This window comes from Hibiscus syriacus, unplaced genomic scaffold (genome assembly GCF_006381635.1).
Source record: "Hibiscus syriacus cultivar Baekdansim isolate YM2019G1 unplaced genomic scaffold, ASM638163v2 tig00111022_pilon, whole genome shotgun sequence".
Classification (NCBI taxonomy): domain Eukaryota; kingdom Viridiplantae; phylum Streptophyta; class Magnoliopsida; order Malvales; family Malvaceae; genus Hibiscus; species Hibiscus syriacus.
This window is the reverse complement of record NW_024062956.1, coordinates 4,094,351-4,120,539: the sequence shown is the minus strand read 5'-3', so window position 1 is coordinate 4,120,539 and position 26,189 is coordinate 4,094,351. Positions and strand designations below refer to the sequence as shown.

The 26,189-nt window shown below is 35.0% G+C and overlaps 3 protein-coding genes and 1 pseudogene across 3 annotated transcripts; all 4 read right to left on the bottom strand.

The window, feature by feature from the left end:
• Positions 1-2,183: 2,183 nt before the first annotated feature.
• LOC120150641 lies at positions 2,184-7,422 on the bottom strand. Its single transcript, XM_039163283.1, has 14 exons — positions 7,198-7,422; positions 6,113-6,186; positions 5,903-5,980; positions 5,247-5,322; positions 4,898-4,962; positions 4,232-4,333; positions 3,944-4,033; positions 3,783-3,857; positions 3,623-3,655; positions 3,439-3,519; positions 3,146-3,205; positions 2,773-2,859; positions 2,543-2,587; positions 2,184-2,455 (listed from the first exon to the last, which is right to left on the bottom strand). The coding sequence occupies exons 1-14, from the start codon at positions 7,238-7,240 to the stop codon at positions 2,255-2,257; spliced, it is 1,110 nt and encodes a 369-aa protein (XP_039019214.1). The 5' UTR covers positions 7,241-7,422; the 3' UTR covers positions 2,184-2,254.
• Positions 7,423-8,644: 1,222 nt separating this feature from the next.
• LOC120150642 lies at positions 8,645-14,258 on the bottom strand. Its single transcript, XM_039163284.1, has 14 exons — positions 14,188-14,258; positions 13,153-13,226; positions 12,943-13,020; positions 12,201-12,276; positions 11,835-11,899; positions 11,154-11,255; positions 10,860-10,949; positions 10,701-10,775; positions 10,558-10,590; positions 10,374-10,454; positions 10,019-10,078; positions 9,720-9,797; positions 9,171-9,215; positions 8,645-9,083 (listed from the first exon to the last, which is right to left on the bottom strand). The coding sequence occupies exons 1-14, from the start codon at positions 14,228-14,230 to the stop codon at positions 8,883-8,885; spliced, it is 1,101 nt and encodes a 366-aa protein (XP_039019215.1). The 5' UTR covers positions 14,231-14,258; the 3' UTR covers positions 8,645-8,882.
• Positions 14,259-15,955: 1,697 nt separating this feature from the next.
• On the bottom strand, positions 15,956-16,845 carry LOC120150617 (annotated as a pseudogene).
• A 1,832-nt stretch (positions 16,846-18,677) lies between these two features.
• LOC120150395 lies at positions 18,678-19,283 on the bottom strand. Its single transcript, XM_039163074.1, has one exon. It carries the CDS (start codon positions 19,269-19,271, stop codon positions 18,816-18,818), a length of 456 nt encoding a protein of 151 aa, XP_039019005.1. The 5' UTR covers positions 19,272-19,283; the 3' UTR covers positions 18,678-18,815.
• Between the last annotated feature and the right edge of the window lie 6,906 nt (positions 19,284-26,189).

Sequence of the window (26,189 nt, the reverse complement as noted above, 5' to 3'; positions counted from 1 at the left end):
ACGCTTTTGCTTGCTTCGTGTCTTTCCCGAGATCGTTTTGAAGACCAAAGTTATCGTCGACTGCCCAAGTGAAAGTGCTAGTGCCATGAGGAAAGCTTTCGGGCCAGTGGCAAATAACAACGAAATTAAAATCGAAGGTAGCGTCCAACCATAGGATTTGAAAACCTACATTGATCAATGGAAAAAAGTATTGGCACCAACAGAAATGATTTACTGTAAATACAAATACATGTTCCATGAAATAGGAAGTATCGATAAAAGTAACAAACTTTACGATATATCGAATCGGGAAAAGAAAAACAAATTCTTTGGCAACGATTCATGTAAAATTGTTTTCCTATATATAGAGCATGATTTAGTACTAATTTTTCATCATATCAATAATAATAATATGATCACGTTATTTTTTTTGTTTTTATAACAAAAAAACATTTAATTATTTTGTATAAAAATATATCATTATTTATAAGAATTAAAAATAAATATATTTTAATTTATTAAAACTATGATCAAATTGAAAGAATATATAAATAACATGGACTATTTATGTAATTATATCATTCAGGTAAACCTATTAACTGCAGTTAATAGGCCACGTGTATTTTCCGTCACGCCTGTTAACGACGAGTGACTAATTTGTAACAAATGATAACGTTAGTGACCGATTTATAACTTTTGAAACATCAGTGGCGAAAACAAAAAACTTACCCAAACATTAGTGACCATTGGAGTAGTTTACCCTTATTTAAATTGTTATAAGAAGTTATTTTTAAAAGTTATAAAATAACTATAAATTTTTTAAATAAATATTAAATTTATTGAATTGTGATAAAAATGATCATTAAATTCTGCTGAGATATTATAAATTTATTTTTAAATTTATTAAATTTTTATAATTAAATATAATATTATAATAATCATCTTATAATAATTCCATAAATTTAATAACTAGGAATACCTTAACGAATATATTACTACGTAATTATCTGAATTCTAGGAGGTTTATAGATAATAATTGGGGACTAAAACCCATAATTTGCAGTGCTTGTTATACATAAAACAAAAGCATGTACAAACTAGAGCCATAGAAGAGATATACAGTTGAGGATGGATAGAAACTCATCACTAGAAGTGTACTAATCCTTGTTTATATAAATATGAGTAGGTAAAAGCTAGTAGATTATAACTAGTGAAGAACAAGTCTGTGAAACTCAGCCATGGCGGAGATTCAGTCGTCGAGCCCATCAAGCTGAAAACGTTGCCTGTAGGAGGTGGCCATGGAATCAACGTCTTCTTCTTCTTCCCGACCCCATCTTTCATTTCCATAGCCCTTCTGGTCGTAAAAGCTCGGTGACTTAAAGTAAGACACTACTAGCTTCTGTTGATGGAAACCGGTTGGTTGGTTGGTTGGTTGGACACCACTGGAATCGCCAAATAGTTTGTCTTTGCCATGTTCTGGTCGGTGTTTGAGATTGTGGAAACCACCTCGGGTTTGGTCACGACTCGACAGAAAGACATCGGTAGCTTGCTTCTGAAGAGCCCTTTCTTCCCACTGGTCTCCATTATAGTGTTATCAACCGACGGAGCCTGAGCTAAGAAGAAGAAGATGAGGAGAATATGGTTTTTCTTTTCTGGCTTGGTTTCTTGCCATCATTTGAGGCGGAACTGATGCCAAAACATATTTATTTCTTTTTTCTTCTTAATTTGATTTTTCTCGAACTCGGCAAAACTCAAATTAAAATATTAACTTATCTTACTCTAACTTAAAATCTCCATCGTCTAATCAATGTTGTACCATGATAAGGTCAATAAAAATTTATAAGATAAGTAAAATAAAAATTAAAAGGGAAAGAAAATAATTACATCGGAAAAAGAAAATTTAAACCATGGAAAGGACAAGAGAGAAATTGAGATATTAACCTATATCAGAAAAAAAAATCTGAAAGTTTTAAGTGGTGGCTTTGTACATCACTCGATCACATTGTCTTGATAGACGATATCCAATCTTTTATGTTTTTTGTTGTTTTGTTAAATTTTCTTGGACTGTGATTCGTTATACATGCAATAGTTTTAAGCCTTTTTTATAATTATTCTATATTCTTTTTTTGTAGACTTCATATATTCGAATTCGGTTCAAATTTTAAAATTTCCAGATCGAATTGAAATGACACGAAAGACTCTTCAGTCAATTCGGAGACCTGGAAAACCCCATCTCTATGAACATAAAATTGTAATCAAGCAGGAAATAAACTCTTTACGCTTGCTGTCCGTTTGATCCTCCCGTCTGTTGTGGCAACACATTTGTTGCGCTACGAGTTCTTGTGAGAAAAGGAAAAGAAGCGTTTCGACCGGAAAACATTGTCCCAAAGAAACCAGGGCTTGAAGAGCCATTGGCGCTGCCTTCGGGAATTCGGTTCCCATTTCCAACATAATGGCTGCTTGATTCACTTACGTCCTGAAAACCAGTGAGATGTAACCATTGAAGCCATATAGGATGTGCATTTGATGCCAATTGTTATAAGTGAATGAAAAGGGTTAAAACCTTAAGACCGGAAGCAGAGATTGCAGTTTTCGGAGATCTCTGAACCTGTCGGAAGACAAATCAAGGAGAAGGGTTTATTCATGGGAAGAAATTTTGTTTTAGATCAAGAAATTGGTTCGGACTGATCCATGATTCTCAACTATGTTACTTGAGTGTGATTGTCGGGTATAATGTAAGTCACACCTTTCCCTATAAAAATATACGCGGAACCAAATTACTCGAGAACTGACCTTGGGAGTTCCATTGGAATCAGAAGGATTTGGAGCTCGTGATGGCGATGGCGACTCTACTGGTACAATGAGGGGTGAATACCCACTCTGCTTAAACACAAAGAAAAGACTTGTTAAAACACAACTGGAAGTTTCAACCACTTGGTTAGCACAAACTGAATCTTAACATCATTCAAATAAACCAGATATGAAAAATAAGAAAAGGATTGCTTTCAATATCATGTATCCATCTCATTTCTCATTAACAAGCCTAAGATCGATTGACGAATATTTGGTCGAACAAATTTGAAACGAACTGCTGAGTTTTATTATTTATTTTCCAAGCAAGTAATCTTTTACCAGACCAAGCATTAAAGAGGAAAAAAAATCTAACCCTTGACGGTGTTTTCGTAGGGGCTTCAAGAGCTGGCCTGGAGGAGCTGGCTGGTGAAGCCTGCAAGAGTGAAATAACACTCAGCACGATGAAACATGAGCATAGGATCTAAAAACAAACAGTAGAACAGTGATTGTCATCAAGAAGAATAATGGTTGGTTCTTACGGTATAGCTTCATGTGTAAGTACACCACAATCAATTCATTAGCATAATGAAATTTTGATGGATGAAAGAAAGAGATCTAATGGGAAACACATAGTTCATTGCAGATCAGATACATAACATAACAAACCTGAATGCGATCAATGGGTATATTTTGTTCCATAGTCTGCGCATAATTACACAACCAGTTCACTCCTTCGTTTGTCATATCCTATGAAGATGATAGAAAACCATATAAATTAACAAAAGCAAAGGCAACAGTCATGACTCATGTTCATATTGCACTCTGTATTTTTGTTTAATGCAAGAATTACCTGCTTCCCTTCTATTCTTTTAATCTTACTTTCCTGCATATTGAACCCCCCACCCCACCCCAAACACACACACATACAAATAGAAAGGTCATCTCAGTTTCACATCTAGAAAGTATAACATACAGCAAAATCAATTCTTCAAATTATTAAATACGCTTACCAGATTTTGAACTACATAACGAACAGATTGAACATTGCTGTTGAGCATCTTTGATTTATCTTGTATCAGAGAAACCTATACAACTCGTTCAATTTTCAGTGAATAACAATGAGTCCTCCTATGCATGTAACTTAAGCTACTACTACAATCTTATATCTCACCTCCTCTTGAGTAGTAGCAGTAATATCAGCAATTGCATCCAGATGATTGTCCACACTCTCAATTCTCGAGGATAGATGCCGTCTGGTAACCTAGAAGGGAACAAGAAAAGAGAAGAAAAGGGCCAGGGGAGAATTCAGTCAATTTCTAGGAAAAACCTCGACATAAATATGGAAGCCAAAATCATGTAATTTGGTACTTGAAACCTTCATATACTGTAACCATTCATGGATTTTGGTAGTGTACAAATTTAAATGATAAAAGTTAATGCTAGTACAAGAAACACTTGCCGAGATTGACGAGTAAACACTCTCAAGCTGCTTGGCTATGGCTTCACGTGCATCAGATAAACTACGCTTTGTTGCAAACATTATATCAGGAAGTCTCCAACCCTGAAACCAGTTAAGGAATATAACTTATAGCCAAGTGTAATTATGCATTTTTTTATGCAAGTAGTTTATTTGAATGTTTATCTGTGCAGACTTCCAATACTTCTCTGGAACACATTGTAAACTCTTATGGTGAAAAATTTCAGTGCTAATACGTAACCATCAATCCATCAGCTCTAATTGTTGGGTCTGTCATACTCACTCCGAATTAAATTCTCACCAACTGCTCAAATTTCAAAGACTTGATTTGTTGCAAGATCCATACCATGTCCAAGTGGCAAAACAATTGTCATTGATCTTAAATTTAAAAAAATTACTCGCTGGAGAAAAAGTCAGGATTAATGAGAAAAGCAATGAACTCTATAAGCGTATAAAAAGAAATATAACAAACCAACCGAAAGAAAAGAACAGGTTTCTTGAACTTCGCAAAGCCATCTACCAAAGAAAATGCAAATGTGCCAGAAATTTTCATGTGGCTCAATAATCACAGATTTCAACCATCTTTTTAGTTTGCTCCCTAATAACCTAAGCACATAAATACACTCAAAAGGAATAAAAGTTCATTACCTTCCACCAAACATAGCCATATCCAACTACGACAACAACGATGATTATACTGTATTTACTGGTACCTGCAAGTGACAAATACATTCCCCAAAATAATGCTCAGGAACTGGATAGTGTTGAATATAATTGATACATATTGAAAGTTATCATATATAAAAAATTAGTAAGAATATAAAAGGATAGTCATTATTTACTCATTTGTGTGGAACTACAGGTCCATATTAGTTGTGCATATTACATAAAAGCATGACAAGAACATAAAATTTGGAATAATTTTGCTAATAATTCTAGTTAGAAGATGTCTCATTTATTGCAAATTTGCAAGATTAAGAATGGAAACAATCATAACCTGTTCCACGTCCAGTAACAATTGTAATTGGTCTGTTTGAAGCCAAGATTTGTAGTTCCTGCCTTAGACTATTAACCTATAAATGAAAAAAAAAAGTTAAAAATAATATATAAGGATAATAGAGAGTTGTCATCGCTGATATGATATACACAGAATTAATAACAAAAATGTCATAAATGCTTAACATTATCAATCATATATTGCTCAAGAAAGTAACAAAAGCATGAAAATACATAGGATAACCAATAATGTACATTAACTTAATCTGCCAATTTTCCACAATTCATGCTATTTTTTTGGCCATATATATATATATATTGTGATTCAAATGAAAATAAAAATTTATACTCTTGTAAAATTGCCATGCAGTCACCCAGTGACAGTAAATTAAAATTTCATAATAAATTAATTTTCAAGGCATTTGCAACCTACTGCCATCATTAAAGAAAGGTTATATTTGCAATCATCCATAATGAAATAGAACTTCATAAAAAAGCATTTTTCATCATTTTCCAGTTGGCATTTTGGTTTTCAACCATAAAAATCAAACAAGCAAAAATACTTCTAAATATCAGAAACACAAACAATTGTCAATTTAGTAGATACTCAGATTATTATTCAGCACTCATAATCAACATAGAAGATCAAATACAAACCTGAGCCACCAAATAGTCATTGCGTGGCTTGTTTCCAGACGGTGTAGTGTCAGCATGCTTAAGTTGCCGATAAGCAATCTGCAACAGGAGACAAATAATTACCAATTCAGGAATAAAGTAAATGCACAATCATCTCAGAATCACATATTTTAAGGAACACAAACAAAAGTCTTTAGTTTTAAGTCATGGCTCAGAAAAGTGGAAAAATACCTTGAAAGCGCCAGAGACAAAATCAGAAACACTTGATATGCCTCCTTCTTTAGCAAGAATTGAGCCAACAATTCCTAAAAAAAAAAAAATGGCTAATTTAAGTAGAGGCATATCAAAATGGTTAACTATATTACTCTTCTAAAAGGGAATACTCATTAAAGTAATAACATCTTCAGCCCCTAATTTGGACTATCCTACTTCCATGCAATTCACATGGTTCAACAAGCCATCAATATTTCACAAAAGGTGAAACTTTTAGTTCTCAGAATTTTTTAACCCGTTTTATTTTGGTAGTTCAACCCCCATCTTAGGATTCGTCCACCACAACGTTTTTACAAAGGATTATGTATGGAAAATCTTTCTATAAAAAAATGTATGGAAAATCTTGAAACTGTAGTGTTTCTAAATTTTAATGCCAAAAATCATACGAACGAGATACATGGCTAAATTGGTAGCTGCATGACTTCTCTGAAGAGGAATACATATTAAAATAGTAACATGTTCAAATATGGACATGCTATTTTGAACATAATCATCAATGCAATGATTCATCTAACCAGTTCATCCATTAAGAACACGAAAAAGTAAATCCCCCGTGTGCTTACTGTCTCATATCATAACAAGTAGATAGGACCATTCTCCACTGGTATAAAAAATGTTTCACAATCAGATTGCTAAATCGTTGTTTTAAGGACATTTACGAATTAATCGAAAATTCAAGCCCACTGGCCTCGTTGTTTCTAACAATTTCCAGCAAGTGGATCATCTTTCAGCTAACAAAAACAAGATTCCATTTTTGCAATCCAATTAACATCCCAGTACCACAACAATGATCCAGCTCCCCAATACACTATCTAATAGAGCACTAAAGCGTAACTTTACCGGAGCACACATTTCTTACAGATTCACAATCAATCTAAACACTGAACAACATTAGTCCCGACAACAAAACACCACTCCAGATCGAACACTAAACTTAGTTTCACTAAACCAAACAAAACCCGATTGCACGGAACAATAACTGATCCGTCAGTCAAAAGGAAAAAGAAAAAGAAAAATTGGAGAAGAGAGATGATTGGGCAGACCTGCACCAACGAGGATAGTTAACTTGCCAAGAGGAAGAGCCATGGTCGACAACGGTTTGAACCGTATGTTTGTACGTTGTGAGCGTATATACGGGGAGAATAGAGACGACTGCTAAAGTACCGTGAAACAAAAATTACAGAACAAAGAAACGAAATTGGTTTTTTAAAATTACAAATTAATTAGTATTTTCCAGTGATTACTGGGTTTTCTGATTGCTTTGTTGTTTGAATTGAGGTAATTTACGAGTTCGATTACATGGTTAGCATTTAGCAACGTATACAACCCCTCGTCGCCGGTTTTATTTACTTACTAGACTAGGGTAAACTACATAACTAGTTGTTCGAGTTTATCAATATTTTCGTTTTAGTCACTAATATTTGAAAAATATATTTTGAGCACTAACCTTATTAAATTAAATAACCCCGTAATTTGAACAATTTACACTTTGTTTTTTTTATTAATCAGTCCTTTTCTCAAATAAAATTAAAATCTAGATAATATTACGTTATGTAACAATAATAATTTAATAAAATATAGTTTTAAATAGTGTCATAGGCCGTGAGTCCAAGATCGAGACTAGTATACATTGAGCTGCCCAAGACATCATTAATATGATATTGGACTTATCCAATCTCATTCCCTTCCTTTGAAGAATGCTAAAAAGCTCACGACAAGAAAAGACATTTGATTTGATGTCCATAAAATATTCTTTTTGATTTCTTTCGTAATTAATGTAATCTCTCATATATATAATGTAATGATAGATATGATATAATTTCCTTAAATAGGGAGATTATGTAAATATGATTCAACCTTAATCGTCGATATAATTAATTATGAGTATTAGATGTAAGGAGGCATTTTCCCACCTCATTCGAACACTGAATTTTGAGGAATACAACTTAACGTTTTCTTTTGTGTGCAATATTCCCGTTCTTTGTTTTCGTGTCTGCATTCAACTAAACCTTTGGTTTGGATTTTCAGGTATACTTGAAGCACTCACACTAACCAAATAACGTTTAAGGACCATTAGGGAGACTAACATGATGACAATAATCTTACGTTCCGAATAATAAAATATTCTCGATAATCTTATTTCATAATCTTACATTATATAATTTCTTCTTTCAATTATAATCTCAAGCCACATTAATTTTGATACTAAAACTTTTATACAACAATGGTCCTTTTCCTGAAGTTACAAATACAATCATAGTTCTATCCAACGAATTGAAATTTAAACAAAGAATAAAATCTCAACTGAAAACTGAAAGATATTACGTTATGGCGTAATTCAAACTTAGTATACCTAGACTTGATTTGACGCCTAAATACAACTGCATCTTATTGCCAAAACCGAACCAAAGCATACCACATAGGATGAGATATTTTATTTATTTTTTAGCAATTAATTGATGAAAGTGTATGATCCATTAAATCTTTAATCTATGATCTAAATAAAATAAAATAAAAAATCTAAAATACAGCATTTATTTGAACCCAACCATCTCTGCAAAATTCAGCACCCACTCCAGTTTAACTTTTAGTAGACCTATCAAATGGAAGGATGAGTCACTTCGGATTTTAAAATTTCCAGGTCAAATTGAAGGGAACTGAAGAGTCTTTAAGACAATCCTGAGGCCTGGAAAGCTCATCTATACCAATCAAGCAGAAAATAAGATGTTTACTGTTGTTGTCCACTTGATCCTCTCATCTGTTGTAGCACAGCATTAGTTGCGCTGCGAGTTCTTGCGAGGAAATGAAAAGAACTAGTCCGTCCGGAAAACATTGTCTCAAAGAAACCAGAACTTGAGGAGCCATTGGTATTGTCTTCTGGAGTCCGATTCACGTTGCTGACATCATGGCTGTTTGATTCACCTACTTCCTGAAAACCAGATATGTAATGTAACCATTGAAACCATCAAAAGGACACACTGATACCAATTGTTACAGAGAGACATAGGGTTAAAACCTTAAGGCCAGAGCTGGATATTGCATTTCTCGGAGATCTCTTAACCTGCCAGAAACCAAATGGGAGAGTAAGGATTTACTTAAAGGGACGAAAACTTGTTCTAGATGAACCATTTGGTTTTGGACTTGATGCCATGATTTGATTCCAATCTATGTAGCTCAAAGTTAAGTGTGAGTGTCGTAGGTAAATTCATTTTTTTCTAAATTTTCGGAGGATTCTCCGGGTCATATTTACATACATGTCTGTGATGAAAAGTCGGAGCAACATAGATTGCAAAGACCAATTTATAAGTGGAATCAAATTTCTCAATGCATACAGAGATAAACATGACAAAAATCATTAACAATATAGTGTAAAAATTGATGACATATAAGTCTTATTGTTGAGTAAAGATTAAATAAAAGGCCAGATATGAGACAACCAAAAATCTGCTATTGCATAGGTTTTTCTTATAACATTGCCACCCTTCCCCTTCATTTTACAGAACTACTTCAGTAATACTCTGTTTTCTTAAATCTCATAATTCAGGATTCTGTGAAGTCAACTAACCTTGGGAGTCCCATTGGAATCTGGTGATGGAGATAATGATGGCAATTCTACTGGTACAATGGGAGGCAAAGATCCACTCTGCTTAAACACAAAGAAAATACTTGTTAGAAAACAACAGGTAGTTTCAACATCTGATTTATCATTTGCGAGCCTGATATTTACTGACCCATGATTTTTTTTTTTTGGATAAATACTGACCCATGATATATCATTTGAACCAAACTTCCAAGTTCCATTATTTAATTTCAGAGCAAGTAATCATTCATCAGACCATGCATTAAAGAGAAAAAGAATCTGACCCTAGACGGTGATTTCTTTGGGGCTTCAAGAGCTGGTCTGGAGGAGCTTGCGGATGAAGCCTGCAAGAGTTAAATAACACCCAGGGTGATGAACATTGAGCATAAGAACCAACATGAAAGCCAACGTCTAAAATAAGTGAATATAAAAACACAGCAGTAGAAATGTGATTGTGATTGGCAGTGATCCAAAAGAAAAATAATCATCTGTTCATAGGTTTAGCTTCATGCTCAATCATACCACAATATATTCATTAGCAATAGCATAACAAAATCTTGACAAATAGATACCACTGAAAGAAAGAGAGATAATGCAAAACATATAGTTCATCAGATCAGATGCATAACATAAACAAACCTGGATACGATCGGTGGGTTTATTCCGTTCCATAGTCTGGGCATAATCACACAACCAGTTTACTCCTTCGTTTGTCATATCCTATGAAGATGATAGAAAAACATACACATTAATAAAAGCAATGAAAACAGTCACGAATCTCGTTTAAATTGCACTCTGTATTTTTGTTTAATGTAAGAATTACCTGCTTCCCTTCTATTCTTTTAATCTTACTTTCCTGCATATCAACCCCACAAACAAAAAAGAGAGAGAAGGTCGTCTTAGTTTCACATCTAAAAAGTATAACATGCAACAAAATCAATTCTTAAAATTACCAAACAGGCTTACCAGAGTTTGGACAACATAGCGAACGGATTGAACATTGGTGTTGAGCATCTTCGATTTATCTTGTATCAGAGAAACCTAAAAAAACTCAATCAATTGTCAGTGAATAAAAATGGGACCGATACATAAAACTTAAGCTTCTACTACAATTTTTTATCTCACCTCCTTTCGTGTAGTAGCAGTAATTTCAGCAATTTCATCCAGACGATTATCCACGCTCTCAATTCTTGAGGATAGCTGCCGTCTGGTAACCTAGAAGGAAACAAAGAAAAATTTTTGAAAAAAGGAAGAGGGTCAAAGGAGAGTTTGGTCAATTTCTAGGAAAAACATATATATATATGGATGCCAAAATCATGTACTTTGGTACTTAAAACCTTCATGGAATGACCATTCATAGATGTAAGCAGTGTATGAACAAATTTAAATGAGAAGTTATGCAGTAAAAGAAACACTTGCCGAGATGGACGAATAAACACTCTCAAGCTGCTTCGCTATGGCGTCACGTGCATCAGATAAACTACGCCTCGTTGCAAACATCATATCAGGAAGTCGCCAACCCTGAAACCAGTCAAGGAATATAAATTATATCCAAGAGTAAAGACACATGTTTTACGCAAACCATTTATTTGAATGTTTATCGAAGCAATACTTCCAATACTTCTCTGGATCACATCTTAAACTCTTGTGAAAATTTTTCAGTGCTAATATGTATGTATAACCATCAATCCATCAGCTTCAATTGCTGAGACTGTCATCCATCACTCCTAATAAAATTCTCAGACCAACTGCTCAAATTTCAAAGACTTAATTTGATGCAAGATCTATACCATGTCCAAGTGGCAAAACAATTTCTCATCGATCTTAAATCTACACAAAATACTTATTGGAGAAAAAGTAGGGATTAATGAGAAAAACAATGAACTCTATAAGTGTATAAAATGAAATATAACAACCCAACTGAAAGCAAAGAAAAGGTTTCTTGAACTTGGCAAAGCAATCTACCATGGCCGATAAGAAAAGGCAAATGTGACAAATTTTTATGCAGATCAGTTATCACAGAATACAACCATGTTATTAGTTTGCTCCCTAACAATCTACACACATAAGTACATTCAGAAGGGAATAAAAGTTCATTACCTTCCACCAAACATAGCCATATCCAACTACAACAACAACAATAATTATGCCGTATTTACTGGTACCTGCATTCAACAAAAACATTCCCCAAAATAATGCTCAGGAACTGGATAGTGTTGAATATAATTTATCTACAGTGGAAGTTATCATGTCTCCAACAAAATTATGAATACTAATAAAACTTTATTTGATCATTTGTAGAGAACTATGGATCCAAAATAGTCGTGCATATTGCATGAAAGGATGACAAGAAAATAAAATTTGGAATAATATTGTTAAAATTTCTAGTTAGAAAGTGTTTCATTTAGTGCAAGATACAACAATATTTTCCCCTTAAACTGTCAAAAAAATGGTAGCAATAATAACCTGTGCCACGTCCAGTAACAATTGTAATTGGTCTGTTTGATGCCAAGATTTGCAGTTCCTGCCTAAGGCTGTTAACCTGTAAACAAAAACAAGTAAAACAAGATATAATCATACAAATTTTAATACTAAAGCAAGTATCGAGAGGGAAGTAAGGTGTCATCACCAACAAAATGATAGGCACGCAGAATTAATAACAAAATGCATCATGATTGCTTAACATTATCAATAATACTTAGCTCAAGAAAGTAACAAAAGCATGAAAATACATAGGATAATCAATAATGCACACAAACTTGAATCTTCCAAATTTCCAGATCTGATGCTAACATTTTATTTTCATTATTGAAATTAATATAAAATTTTATACTCTAGTAAATTGGCATGCAGCCACCCTCTATCTGTATATTAAAATGTCATAATAAATTAATTTTCAAGCATTTGCAACCTACTGTCATCTCTAAAAAGAGGTCATACGTTTATTTGCAATCATCAATACCTGGCAATCACAAATATCTTTTCAACCAAAAAATTTTTAGTCAAGGGTCTGCCCATAAAGAAAAAGAAGAGAGAACTTAATAAAAACAGTTTACATAATTTTCCGATTGCCAATTCAGTTTTGAACCACACAAATCAAACAAGCAGAAATACTTCCAAATACGAGAAACACAAACAATGGCCAATTTAGTAGATAATTATTATATTATTCAGCACTCATAAAGGAGATAGAGGATCAAATAAAAACCTGATCCACCAAATAGTTATTGCGTGGCTTTTTTACAGACGAAGTAGAATCATCATTCTTAAGTTGCCGGTAAGCAATCTGCAACAGGAGACAAAAAATTATAAATTCAGGAAGAAAGCAAATGCACCATCATATGAAATTCACATATTTTAAGGAACACAAACAAATATCTTTAGTTTTAAGTCACGGCTCAGAGAAGTGGAAAAATACCTTGAAAGCACCAGACACAAAATCAGAAACACTTGGCATGCCTCCTTCTTTTGCAAGAATTGAGCCAACAATTCCTAAAAGACAAACAATAACTAATTTAAGTAGAGGCATATAAAATTGTTAGCTACTTTACTCCTCTAAAAGGATATACACATTAAAGTAATAACATATTCAGCCCCGAAAACTGGAGTATCCCACTTTCACACAATTCACATGGTTCAAACTTCAACGAGGAATTGATATTTGACAATCAAATCAATAGAAACTTTTAGTTTTCAGATTTTTTTCTTAGCCCATGTTATTTCGTAGTTCAATCGCCATTTTAGTGCCCGTCCACTCCAACGTTTAAACAAAGGATTACTGATGGAAAGTACTGAAACCATAGAATTTCTAATTTTTAGTTCCAAATATCATGAGCAAGAGGAATAGGCAAGTTGGTATCTACATTACTCCTATAAAGGAGAAAACGTATTAAAAATAATAACATGTTCAAATATGAGCATACTACGTCTGAGAATAATCATCAATGCAATGATTCATCTAATCAATTCATCAATTTAAAACACGAAAAGAAGCAAGCTCTAAGTTAAACTTAGCAACAGAAGCCTTCTTTCCTTTTCTAACTGGTGAATAAAGCCCCGTGAGCTCGCTGTTCTATATCATGACAAAAACAGGATTCCTCCGATTCATATCCCAGTATCACAGCTATGATCCAGCTCCCCAATACACCATCTAATAAACCACTAAACTATAGCTTTGTAAGGCGCCTGGGCTTAAACGGATTCAATTAATTTTGAAACTTCAACAAATTAGCACACATTCCTAACGGGTTCCACGACCAATCAAAGTACTAAGCAACGAAAATCCAAAAACCCAAACCATAAGTCAATATCGAAGACTTTTCTAAAATCCTATATTTAATTTCTCTAAACCAAACGAAAATTGATTACAAGAAATCTAAAAGGAAAATGCAACAATAACTGATTCGTGAGTTAAAAAAAAGGAAAATTGGAGATGAGCGATGATTGTACGGACCTGCACCAACAAGGATAGTTAACTTGCCAAGTGGAAGAGCCATGGAGGATTACAGTTTGGACCGTATGTTTGTACGTTGTGAGCGTATATACGGGGACAGCAGAGATTACTGCTAGAGCAGCATTAAACAAAATTGTTGGGGTCTTTCTTTTCTATTGGAAGCAGGGTTTTTCGACTGTTTAGTATAGGTTTACCTGGGAAATTTAAGAGGTGGTTTAATACAAATTTTGCCCTCACACTATAATTAAAGTTATAAATTTAGCCCTTTACTATTTCGTTTTTTCAATTTACCCCTCAATTTTCAATCAGTCTACAATGTTAGTCTCTCTCATTTTTTCGTTAAAAATTCTAATAAGAAGCTGACATGTGTAATAATTAAAAAAAACCCCAAAAGATATAAAATAATTGATTACATATATTAATAATAATTCACTCCTTTTAATTTGATAAAAAATTATTAATTACGATAATGAGAAACTTAAGATTAATAGGAATTCTAGTAAACTTATAATGAATTTTTCACGTAGAAAGAGTGAGGCTCAAAATTTCTGATGAATGAAAAAAAGTATTTTATTAGAATAAAAAAGGATAGAAAATCTATAGTTTTATCTTTAAAATCATGATCTTAAAAATAGCATAATTACGACGCTAATTGATGAAAATTGGGTAAAGTAAATAAATGGTCACTTAATTATAGAGTGTTGTTTTGTTGGGTCTCTCGACTATTAAAAATTATAGAATCGTTCTCCTACTATAGAGCATTGATTTATTGAGTCATTCGACTATTAAAAGTTATAAATTGGTCACATAACTATTCATATGTTTTAAACTTGTCATTTTCCGTTAAAAAAATTGGTAGTTGTCGGAGTTGGACTTTAACATGTTGATTGAGATATGATAAAATATGATCTTAGAACTGTTTAAATTGTATTTTGTGGATTGACTCTTCGTTTATATTATGTCGTCGAGTCAGTGCTTGAAATCAACGATGATGTCACTATATATTATTAAAATATGATATTATTAAAATATGATATTATTATATCTCAATCAACATATTAACGTTCAGCTCAAACGATCGTCAATTTTTAAAGAAAAATGACGAGTTTGAAACATATGAATAGTCGATGATCATTTTATAACTTTTAATAACAACACTCTATAGTAGTGAGACAATTTTATAAATTTTAATAGTCGATGACTTAATAAAATAATACTCTATAGTCGGGAAACCATGTGTGTACTTTACCTATAAAAATTCTAATGAATCTCGTTGACTCATTGTTTATCATGCCTACAACAATTACAACACAGCCAAATATGTATTAAGCAACGTAATTATATTTATTTTGCTAACTATATGTGAGTTTGATTACTTGGTTCACGTTTAGCAACGTAATTATTTTGCTAACAATGTGGGTTAATTCGGTAAAGGCCCCTTGACTTCTTCGGATATCACGAAAATAGCTAATCATGTCAAATGAATTTGTATTAGATCCGGCCTGACCCTTCAGCTTATTTTACTATTCAAATAATCTTCTTAATAATTCATTAAATCATAAATTAATATATTAATAATTATAGTAATTATATATTTAAGTATTTATTGGTATTTTTCTCTGCCAGATGTATTCGAATAAGACCTCTAAAGTAATCAACTAATCATATACATTAAAATCTTTTAAAAAGTCTAGATCAAACGAATGCAATTGTCTAACACTTACATCCGATTTGAGTAACAGCTGAGGAACAATTGAACATATGAGAGTCAATCCACTTTCTTATTGGTGGTCGGAGACTTGTTGGCAACCGTAGGACGCTTATCCTCTGACATCTCGCCCTGCATATCAACCATTTCCTTAAAATACCTCTCGAATGCTTGAGGAAGGAATCCTGGAATCAAAAACAGGAAGAGATTGATAGAGAAGTACAACAGGTTCGCAACCGCCAGCCCTTTCCCAAACCAATGCCATACCATGTCCTGCACAATCGGTGTAATCGTAAAATAAACGGGTCGATAATAGCCAATTTTGTTAAGGAAAATTACCTTCACTCGTGCATCTACAGGCAGAGTTTTATTGAGCCAGACATCGTGAATCCAGTCGATGAGGACGAAGATCCTCCGGACACTGTATATAGGAACGGTACGAGTGCCCTCACCGGGGGTGAAAATAAAGACAGTCCACCGATCACATTCTCCGTTAGAATCTGAAACGAAAGCAAGAACAAGTGCGGTGTAGCCGCTCGAACATCATGATCGTCGCCCCTCGCAAAGCCGCCCAAGACGTACGAGAGTGGCAAGAAAAGCCCTACGGTAGTTCCGACTACCACGTAGAGCCTAAAGAGTTTGCTGCCATGGAAAATGTCTTGCGAGGCAGTCGATAAATAACGGCGGGACGGGAAGGCGAAGCGCGAAAGACCAACTATATAAGCAGAGGCAAAGGCAGGGAAGAGTAAATGGATGAGTGGGACGAGGCCACTAATGGAGAAAACCATAATGAAAACCACTAGTTGGAGTTCGATCACACGCAATGATCCCATTATGCTGCCCACCTCCGATTGCTGCTGCTGATGCGGTTTGCGTTCAGGTTTTTCTCCGGCCGCCACGGTGTGATCATGCTCACTCCTAAGAGCCATAGCAAGTGATACGCCAGACATTTTTACCTTTTCCGTATCAAATTCACAAACACGAAATCATCACATCAAAATATTAAAATCTGTGTAACATGAATTACTTGATAAATATGTACGATACTAAGTAAATAGTGAAATTGAAAATAATCAATTAAAGGGGAAAGATCTTAGTAAGACGAAGGATTCAACCAAAGATGATGAAAGTGTGAGAGCGCAAGATTTTGCGTTAAAAATACCCAGAAAGACTGGGCGATTACTGCTGGAATTCGTTTCAACGGTTTATGTATTATTATTTGTAATCTATTTATTAAAATTTATATAGCATGAATTACTTTTTTTTAACCTAATAAATATGTGCAATAAATAAATAAGGTTAAAAATAAAGAAAATTGATCTTTTTGAGACTGAGAATTTAATTAAAGATCGGATATCAATGATTAATTCAAAAAAAATATTGAGTAAAATGAAGCGATTATTGTTTAAGTTTATTTCAGCACGTATAACTGTTTAAAAATTTATACGTGTACGTATCACACGTGTTGTTGTTTTTTTTTATTTTCTTATTATACTACTAAAATAAAATTTGTTGATTTTCTTTCTATGCACAAATTGAATTTGAGCAAAATAAAAAACTAATGGCCTATTTGTAAGAATAACAAATTCGGATGTATTTAGTTAAAATTAAATCTAAAGAATCAATATTTGAGGATAATATCTTTATTCCTCTTTGAATATGTTACAGAATACAATTATAAATTTATCGGTAGGTTTTCCGATTATACAATACTATTTTGTCGAGTCTTTAAATTATTAAAAATTATAAAATAATCCCCTGACAATAAGACAACGTTTTGTTAAATCTTTTGACTATTAAAAGTTATAAAATGATCATTTACTATTCATATATTCCAAACTTGATCTTTTTTATTTAAAAATTTGACAGACGTCTGAGTTAGATGTTAATATTCTAAATGGATTATGATAAAATTATATTTTAATGATGTCTACTAGTACTGTTGTTGCTTTCAAACGCTGACTCGGTGTCATAGTGTTTCAGGCACTTTCTCGACAACATAATATAAATGGAAAGTTGTCTGTAAAATACATCTCAAACGATTATGATATCAAATTTTATCATACTCCATTCATTCATTCAACATATTAACGTCTAGCTCAAACGACAACCAATTTTTTAATGAAAAAATTATGAGCTTGGTGCATATGAATAGTCAACTTTTGATAGTAAGAATACTCAACAAAACAACACCTTATAATCCAAATGATCATTTTATAACTTTTAATTGTTTGAGACTCAACAAATAAAAACCCTATAGTTGAGACTATTTTTTTATTAACTAGGACTATGATATATTCTTTTGTCAAGAGCATGTCAACAACGTCTTGTCAAATACATAAATAAAATGTAATTGTAATCAACTAGTGATAGTCTGATAGGCAAAAGCGTGAACAGTTAAAGCAATGACATACAGAAATAGATCACTCCAACATTCCTGAGCACCAAACATAGAGGAGAAAATCTGAAGAATATCCAAAGTGGATGATTGAAAAATCGATCTCCCCATAACTGAAATCCCATTCGGCACAAATATCCGACAACCAAAGAAACGTCATATACAAATGAATGAAGAAACCAAACAATGAAAAAGTAACTAACCGAAAAATCATGTAGAATCACATACTTAGGAGAAGACCGAAAGTTCAAAAACAAGAGAGAAGGCCAAGAGAAAATACTATTACAAATATTTAAAATATAATTGAAAACCAGTATAATTAGAGAATAATTAACTGGAAAAAGAAGAAAAAAGACAGAGGTGGACTTGAAAATCCATCACCACTGGCTGAAAGTTAGAAAGTTGTGATAGCCGGCCAATAGAAAGTAACTGTTACAGAGAAAAATAGAAGTTGTGATAGTCGGGACCATTTATATATCAACAATCTAACTATTATATTTCACTTCTGATATGGAATTTATATCATAAATGAATCCCAGTTTCGACGATTCTTTTAGTCACGTAAACGGCATGCAAAACAACGAAAGCAGCCGACGTCGGCAAACTCAACACCATCAAAGCAACCATTCCCAAGGCGAAGCTCGGCCTGGTATTCATCAACATCGACTGCAATACACCCAAAACATCGCATATGATTGAATCGTAGATCGTGTAATAACGTTTCTCCCACTCCATCCAATCCGCCGGCGGCTCGTAGTTCCGCTCGATCATCTTCATCTCGTGTATTCTTTTCCGCAGAACAATCATGTTTTCATCGACGGGTCGCCTTCGTCTTCCGCCGCAGTAGCTGTTTGGGTCATCGCTATCCGATCTTCTGGCGGCGGATATCGTCGGCGTCACCTTGGAGGTCGACTTTCTGGGTCGGTGATTTGGAAGGCGGGAAAGGAAAGGCTTAATGCATATAGATTTTGATCCCATGAGTCTGAAATTTTTTGGTTGATATTTGATAATAGCGTAGCGTTTGGGTTTACGGTGTGCTTTATAGTTTGAATGACGGTGGGCGCCACCAGTGGGGGCGGCGAAACCGTGTTGCTTAACAGTAGAGATACAAGTAAGTAGCGCGTTTTTCGAAGTGGATATTAATAATTTAGGTAATGATAGTCCAAGGAGTATGCTTAGGACATGGGTTGGATCGTGTGACTTGTCCCTATATTAATTTATATATATTAAATTGGTCGTGTTATTTAGCTTCAAATATTTAAATTTTTATTATTTTAAATTATTTGTTTGGTTAATTTAAATAAAATTTATTTTTTATAAATATTTGATTTTAGATAAATTATAATAAAATTAATACTTTTCATAATTAAATATATATTTGTAGACACACTTTTTCTAACCGAAATATACATATATATTTTTATATAGTATATATTATATATATGTGTGTTATTATTTTATTAACCAAAGATATTACATTTTACAGGTGGCCCAAGAACAAAGCAAGTGGCCCAGCATACCAGACCCAAACCCACGCTAAAAAACCCTAGCTCGTCCATCTCTCGCCTCAGCTGCCAAAAGTAATGGCCGTTGGATCTAGATGAGATCCAACGGTCTACAGTAGATCGTATTTAGGGTTTTATCTTTTTAGAACCCTAACTCCATCACAGCAACGCTGCAACCCTCATGTGTGAGGACTCTACAATCGGCCGTTTGTTTTGGTCAACCTCGAATACTTCGACGCAAGGTAAGCACACGCAACATCCATCACCAACAAACATCACCGAGTTAGAGTCATAATAGGAATCAAATACTTAAAATTCTAGGCTATAAATATTCAATGTAATCACACGATTTGGGGGGGAACACACAGAGAGATTAACGCAAACAAGCACACGGCTTTTCACGGAATACATACAGATTACACGCGAGATACGTAGGGAAATACCAAGGCAACCAAATCGTTTGTAAAGTGATTTCGGAAAGGAAATAAAAGAAATGTACTTTTTTTACCTGTTCATTCGATATTAGCCAGTGCATGTCGTTGTTTTTGACTCATTGTAACAAGTAAGGTGCTCGGTCGAGGATCGGGGAGGAGTTGCTTTCGAGCTTCCTTTGTAGATTTACTCCTCCCGAGGCCATTTTGACAAAAACAAGTTTGGTTTTCGAAGAGAGCGGAAGAAAAGCTCTCGAAAAAATAAAAAAAAAATTAAGCTTCGCCGCCGATGGCCGGCACCGTTCAACGGCGGCCGACGAGGCGGCGACGGCAGTTTCTGGGTTCCCACGGTGGATGTGTTCTTCGTGAGAAAGAACACGTTGAAGCTCTTCAGAGGTTTTAGTTGGGATGTGTTTTAATTCGTTTAGATGGGTGAGAGGGAAATGAAACATGTTTCTAAAAAATAGGATTTATGTTGGACCCATTAGACGCCTCACCCGACCCATGGGTCTAAACGACTCGCGTGTTTTTATGCGAATAGGGTAATCTACGCATTTGGTCCCCCTAACTCTTAAAACGTCCTATTTGGTCCCAAAATTAAATTCAAACTCCAATTTTCTTTTAATCTGGCCACCTGATTTATTTTCCTCTTCAATTTAGTCCTCCGTTTTTGTATATATAATTATATTTTCCTTATTTTATTCATTTTATATATGTTTGTTTTTCTACATATTATTATTAGTAATATTTTCTTTATACATATATATTTTTATTTTTATTATTTTACTTGTTTTTGTAAATATTTTTATTTTTATTTATCCCTTTTATATTATTGTACATGTATTTTTACCATTATTTTGTTTCTATTGTATTTGTTTTATTTTGACTATCTTTATTCGGTTGGTTTTCATTATTATTCTTTCTTTCTTTTACTTTACTATCTACTTATTTGTTATTTTCTTCTTGCCTTTATATGTTGTATGTACATATTATTTGTTCATTTTTTACGCTTTTGTCTTTGTTTCCTTTATATTTATGTTTTATTTTGTCTTTATCTCTATTTTTATTTAGCCTATTTTTTTTCCTTTTCGTGTTCTGATTATTATGCATAGTTACGCACTCTTTACTTTAATTCAATTTAGTTTCTCACCTCAGATCTAACATTTTTTTTTGTTTTTAAAGGTTTTTGTTCAATCAATCAAAGGTAAATAATTCGGATCACATTTTACCTTTTTAATTAAGCTTACGATTTTCTTAATTTAAGACAACTGGAAATTATGTAGTACCGAAAGGGAAGTTCAAGGGTGCTAACCCTTCCTTGACTGTAACCGACTCTCGAATCCGACATATCACTGGTAAGACGCAGATCAGGTGAGAATTAAAGTATCCGGTCAACCTATTTACTTTTAAATAAATGATCGGTGGCGACTCCAATTCGTTTAATCCAAGTCGAAGCCCAATTCCGGGGCCCAACCGAAAGACGATTCCGACAGCTTGGCGACTCCGCTGGGGACACAAGTAAGTGAGTCAAACTAAGGTAATTTCCAGTTGTCTTTTTAATGAAAAGGGTAAGTTTAAATTTTTAGGTAATATTTTGATCCTTTTTACTTACTTTTGATTATATTTTCGAGTGAATAGTTGTACTAATCTTTATCTCATGATTTCAGCATTCAAAGTTTTTTTTCACTTAAAGCTATAAACCCGAGCTTCAAACCCGTTTTAAGTGGGGGTGAAAGCGACGCCTTTGTGTGAATTTATTCACCGTATGGTCCTAGCAAGTAGCCTTCGGGATTCATATACCTTATGCCTTCGTGTGAATTTATTCTCCGTATGGGCATAAGGGAATGTGTCATCTCGAGTTTAACTTAGTCCACACAAGCCTGTGATGGGTTTAGGACTAAGGGTCTGGCAAGCCCAAGGGGGTACAGGCAATGAGAACTCGGGTACCATTTTTTAGAACCTAAACCGGGAGGCTATGGAGAAATAGAGCCTACCCGAAACCATATTTCAAACCCTAGGACATTTTTACCCAAACCATGTTTTTGTTCCTTCTTACTCTTCTTATTTTTCTTTCGTCATTTCTTATTTATTTATATGTTTTCATGTTACTAACGTTTTTACCCTTGTGTTTGTTTTCTAGCATTTGCATCATTACAAGAGGCTATTGATCCCTAAAAAGCGTTTGTTATATACAAAATAATTCAAATTAATGGACAAATGTGTTGTAATGAAAGAGATTAAAAACCCTAAGGTACAACTATGGTCCGAGAAGACCCAAAAGGAAAAGGGAGACAATTTTCAAGGAAGCTATGTGTCAGAGCTGGTTAATTATGCCTCTATCAGCCTAAAACAGAATAATGTTCAAGAGCTTCGAGATATCTGGGACAGTTGGAAGAATGATCGAAAATAAAAGTTCAGCCAACAGTACGGTGACATTGCACTTTTACTCTAGGTTAAGACTGATGAGCCCTTAATCAGAGCCTTGGTTCAGTTCTGGAACCCGGGATATAGTTGCTTCACTTTTAACCGGGAGAACAAGGTGTCCATCATTGAAGAACACACTACACTGCTGCATTGTGAAAACATCAGACTAGAGTGAGCCTATATTAAACACATTAAAAGTCAGCCTTTTAAGAATATATTAGACAGGGTTGCAGGAGTAGACGAGAAATGGGTAATTGATCAGACTCAGCGCAGAGGCAACGGGGAAGGAATTAAATGGTTCCACATAAAGTAATTAATGAAAAACCACCCTGATGAGTGGAAGACTATAGACTTGTTTGCACTGGGTCTGTACGGTTTGGTTATCTTTCCGAAAGCTTTGGGGTGCATTGATGCAGTCGTGGTGGAGTTGTTTGAACAACTTCCGAAACGAGTCAACCCAGCACCGACCATCTTAGCCGAGACCTTTCAGTCTCTTAATCATTTTCAAAGATCTGGCGGAGGAAGGTTTGTTGGGTGTGTTCAGCTCATTCAAGTCTGGATTCACAGCCACTTTTGGAAGACTAACGGGGTTGCCTACCGCCGATTTAGCACCACATATTCACCTTTGGGAGAGTTCATCATAATGAAATGGCATGAAGGTGCTTCAAAGGAAAACTAGATGAAAGTTTTTACACATCTTCAGGATCAGGATATTACCTGGAGAGCCCTTTGGTTATTCCTCGGTGACGTTCTTTTCCGGTGTGGAGATTTTGATACTATGACTTTACTTGGACTTTGGAGTGCAGTTGGGTATGCTCCGTTGTTGGCACTGAGGCAGTATGGGGCACGTCAGTTTGTCCCTATAATATACGGACTAATTAAGTCAGAGTTTGTGTATAACGGTGACAGTTATAAGAAGATGATCAAGGAAGCATCTGATTCATAGAAGAAAATATTCCGGATGGATGTTGTAGCTGTTAGAGACGTGCTTACTACGGATTATGTGGAGTGGCGAAGATTGAGAAAGAATGATAACGTCCTAGTGCCAGACTGTGAAGACACTCGGACTATGGACGAACATCTTAGGCATGTCCCTTCTGGACTTGAAATAGCCAAGGCAGAGTTTGAAGCTGTGAATAACGACCTGAAGCAGAGGATTAAGGAACTTGAAACTAAACGTTATCAATGGAAGCTAGATGCCGACTCTCAAAGAGACAGAGCAGACAAACTGGAAAGAGAACATAAAAGAGTCTGTTTTGAGCTCGAAGACTTGAGAAAGGGGTATCAAGATAAAGTCAATGATAACTCCAAGTTGAAAGTAACCTCTGAATACTGGAAAGACGAAGCTCACAGTCTGAAGAGGAAATTCGAGGGGCCTAATGAAAGAGCTTGGAAGGAACAGCTGAAGACTGCCCAAAGACGCTTGGTAGACAGTCAACATCAGAACCAACGCTTGAGAATCCGGATGACTGACTTAGAGAAACAACATGAGAAAGATGGCAAGACAATAGCTGAGTTAGAAGCTATTGTAGATGGGTTCAAGAGGCAAGCAAAAGAGCTTCAGATAGTGTCATTCGATGGAAGATTACAGTGGCATTTCCGTTGGGAGCAAGCACAACGAATGGTGAGGGCCAGAGACGCAACCATCCGAGATTTCTTAGATCAAGTACAAAAAGCAGCCCGTCATCTTTACGGCCTGCAAGGGAAGCTGGAGCGATTCGACAAGGCATTCAACCAGTGACAGATGAAGGCAAAAGACTTGTTAACCTACTAGAAGTTGTCAGTGGTCTATAGGATCTAGTCCGAATGTACCTTTAATTTTTTTTATGTCTCTTAAAAGATAAAATATTTTTGTCTGAATAAGGATTATTTATAATAATGAACACTTTTTTTGGATCAATGCCTCCAAATTGCATACATTATATATTGCATATTTTGCATTTTATATTTCATGCTTGTTTTTTTATTTTATATTTTCCATGTTTTTACATTCGTATTAACTAACAGAACATGTCTCATACACCAAGCTTACTGCCGTAAGCATTAGATACACATCACCCTCACAACACTCATGCAAAAAAGAAACAAATGGAGGCCAGAATCGAGAAGATCGAAGAGAACATGACGAGGCTGCAAAAAGAATTAGAAGACAAAATGGCTCAGAATAGTCAAAGTACCATGGAGTCCATCAAGAAAAGCCAGGAATATTTAGTTGACCAAATCGTGGCTAATTTATCTGGTTTACAACCACAAGCAAGTACACCCGTAGTAGGTGCTTCTGAGGGGGTAACCATTTCTTCAACCCCACAGCTGGTTATTTTACCCGGAATCTTGCTCGGACTGCAAGAAAACTCTTCTGCTACCAAAGAGAAAGCATCATCTGCTGCGAAGGTGCAAACTTCCACAACCTGTCCTGATAACCATCCGGACGATTACAATGTCCCAGATTTCGATGAAGAGGACAAAGCAAAGAAAATGAAAGAAAAGATTAAGTTGTTGGAAGACCAGATGAAGATGGTCCAAGGAGACCATGATTATTATAGAGTGGACGCAATGGAACTAAGCCCAGTTCCAGATTTGGTGCTCCTGAGTTTGAGAAGTTCGATGGGAATAGCTTCCCCTCAGCCCACATCATTATGTTCTGTCGGAAGATGACGAGATATAGGGGAAATGACCAACTCCTGTTCCATTACTTTCAGGAGAGCCTGTCCGGTTCAGCTATCCGGTGTTACAACCAGCTCAGCCGAACTCATATCAAGACGTGGAAAGACTTAACCAAGTCTTTCTTAGAGCAGTACAAACATATCAATGACATGAGACCAGACCGAGTTATGTTGTAGTGTCTGGAAAAGAAGCATAATGAAAGTTTCCGACAGTACGCACAGAGATGGAGGGATTTATCTGTGCAAGTTCATCAAGGAAGTTGTTTGTACATACCCTGAAGACACCTTACTTTGGGCACCTGGTGGCAATCACATCGAGAAGTTTCTCAGATCTGGTTATGGCTGTTGAGATGGTTGAACTGGCCATAAAGCAAGGAAAGATTGAGGGATGTGACTCTAGTAGAAAGCCTCCCGTGAAGAACAAGGACCGCGAGATCAACAATGTTAACACCTACAACGCTAGCAAAGGTGTTACGATCTCAAGTTCAAAAACAACTGCAGCTGTACCATCCGATACTTCTAACCAAACTCAGAGAGAACCAAGAAGGGAAAGGGAAAGGGAACAATTCGATCATATTTCCATGACATATAAAGAGTTATATCAACAACTCTTCGACACTCATGCAGTGTCACCCTATCCTATGGATCCGATAAAGCCCCCTATCCGATATGGTTTGACGAGAACTCCCACTGTGAATATCATGGAGGTGTGCAGGGGCATTCAATTGAAAACTGTCTTGCATTCAAGAGACTGGTACAACGAATGCGAAACAAAAATTAGATCAATTTCAACTCTGGAGCACCGAAGGTTACCCATAATCCCTTGCCTAATCATCAGGAGACAAGAATCAACACTATCACCACCGAGAATGG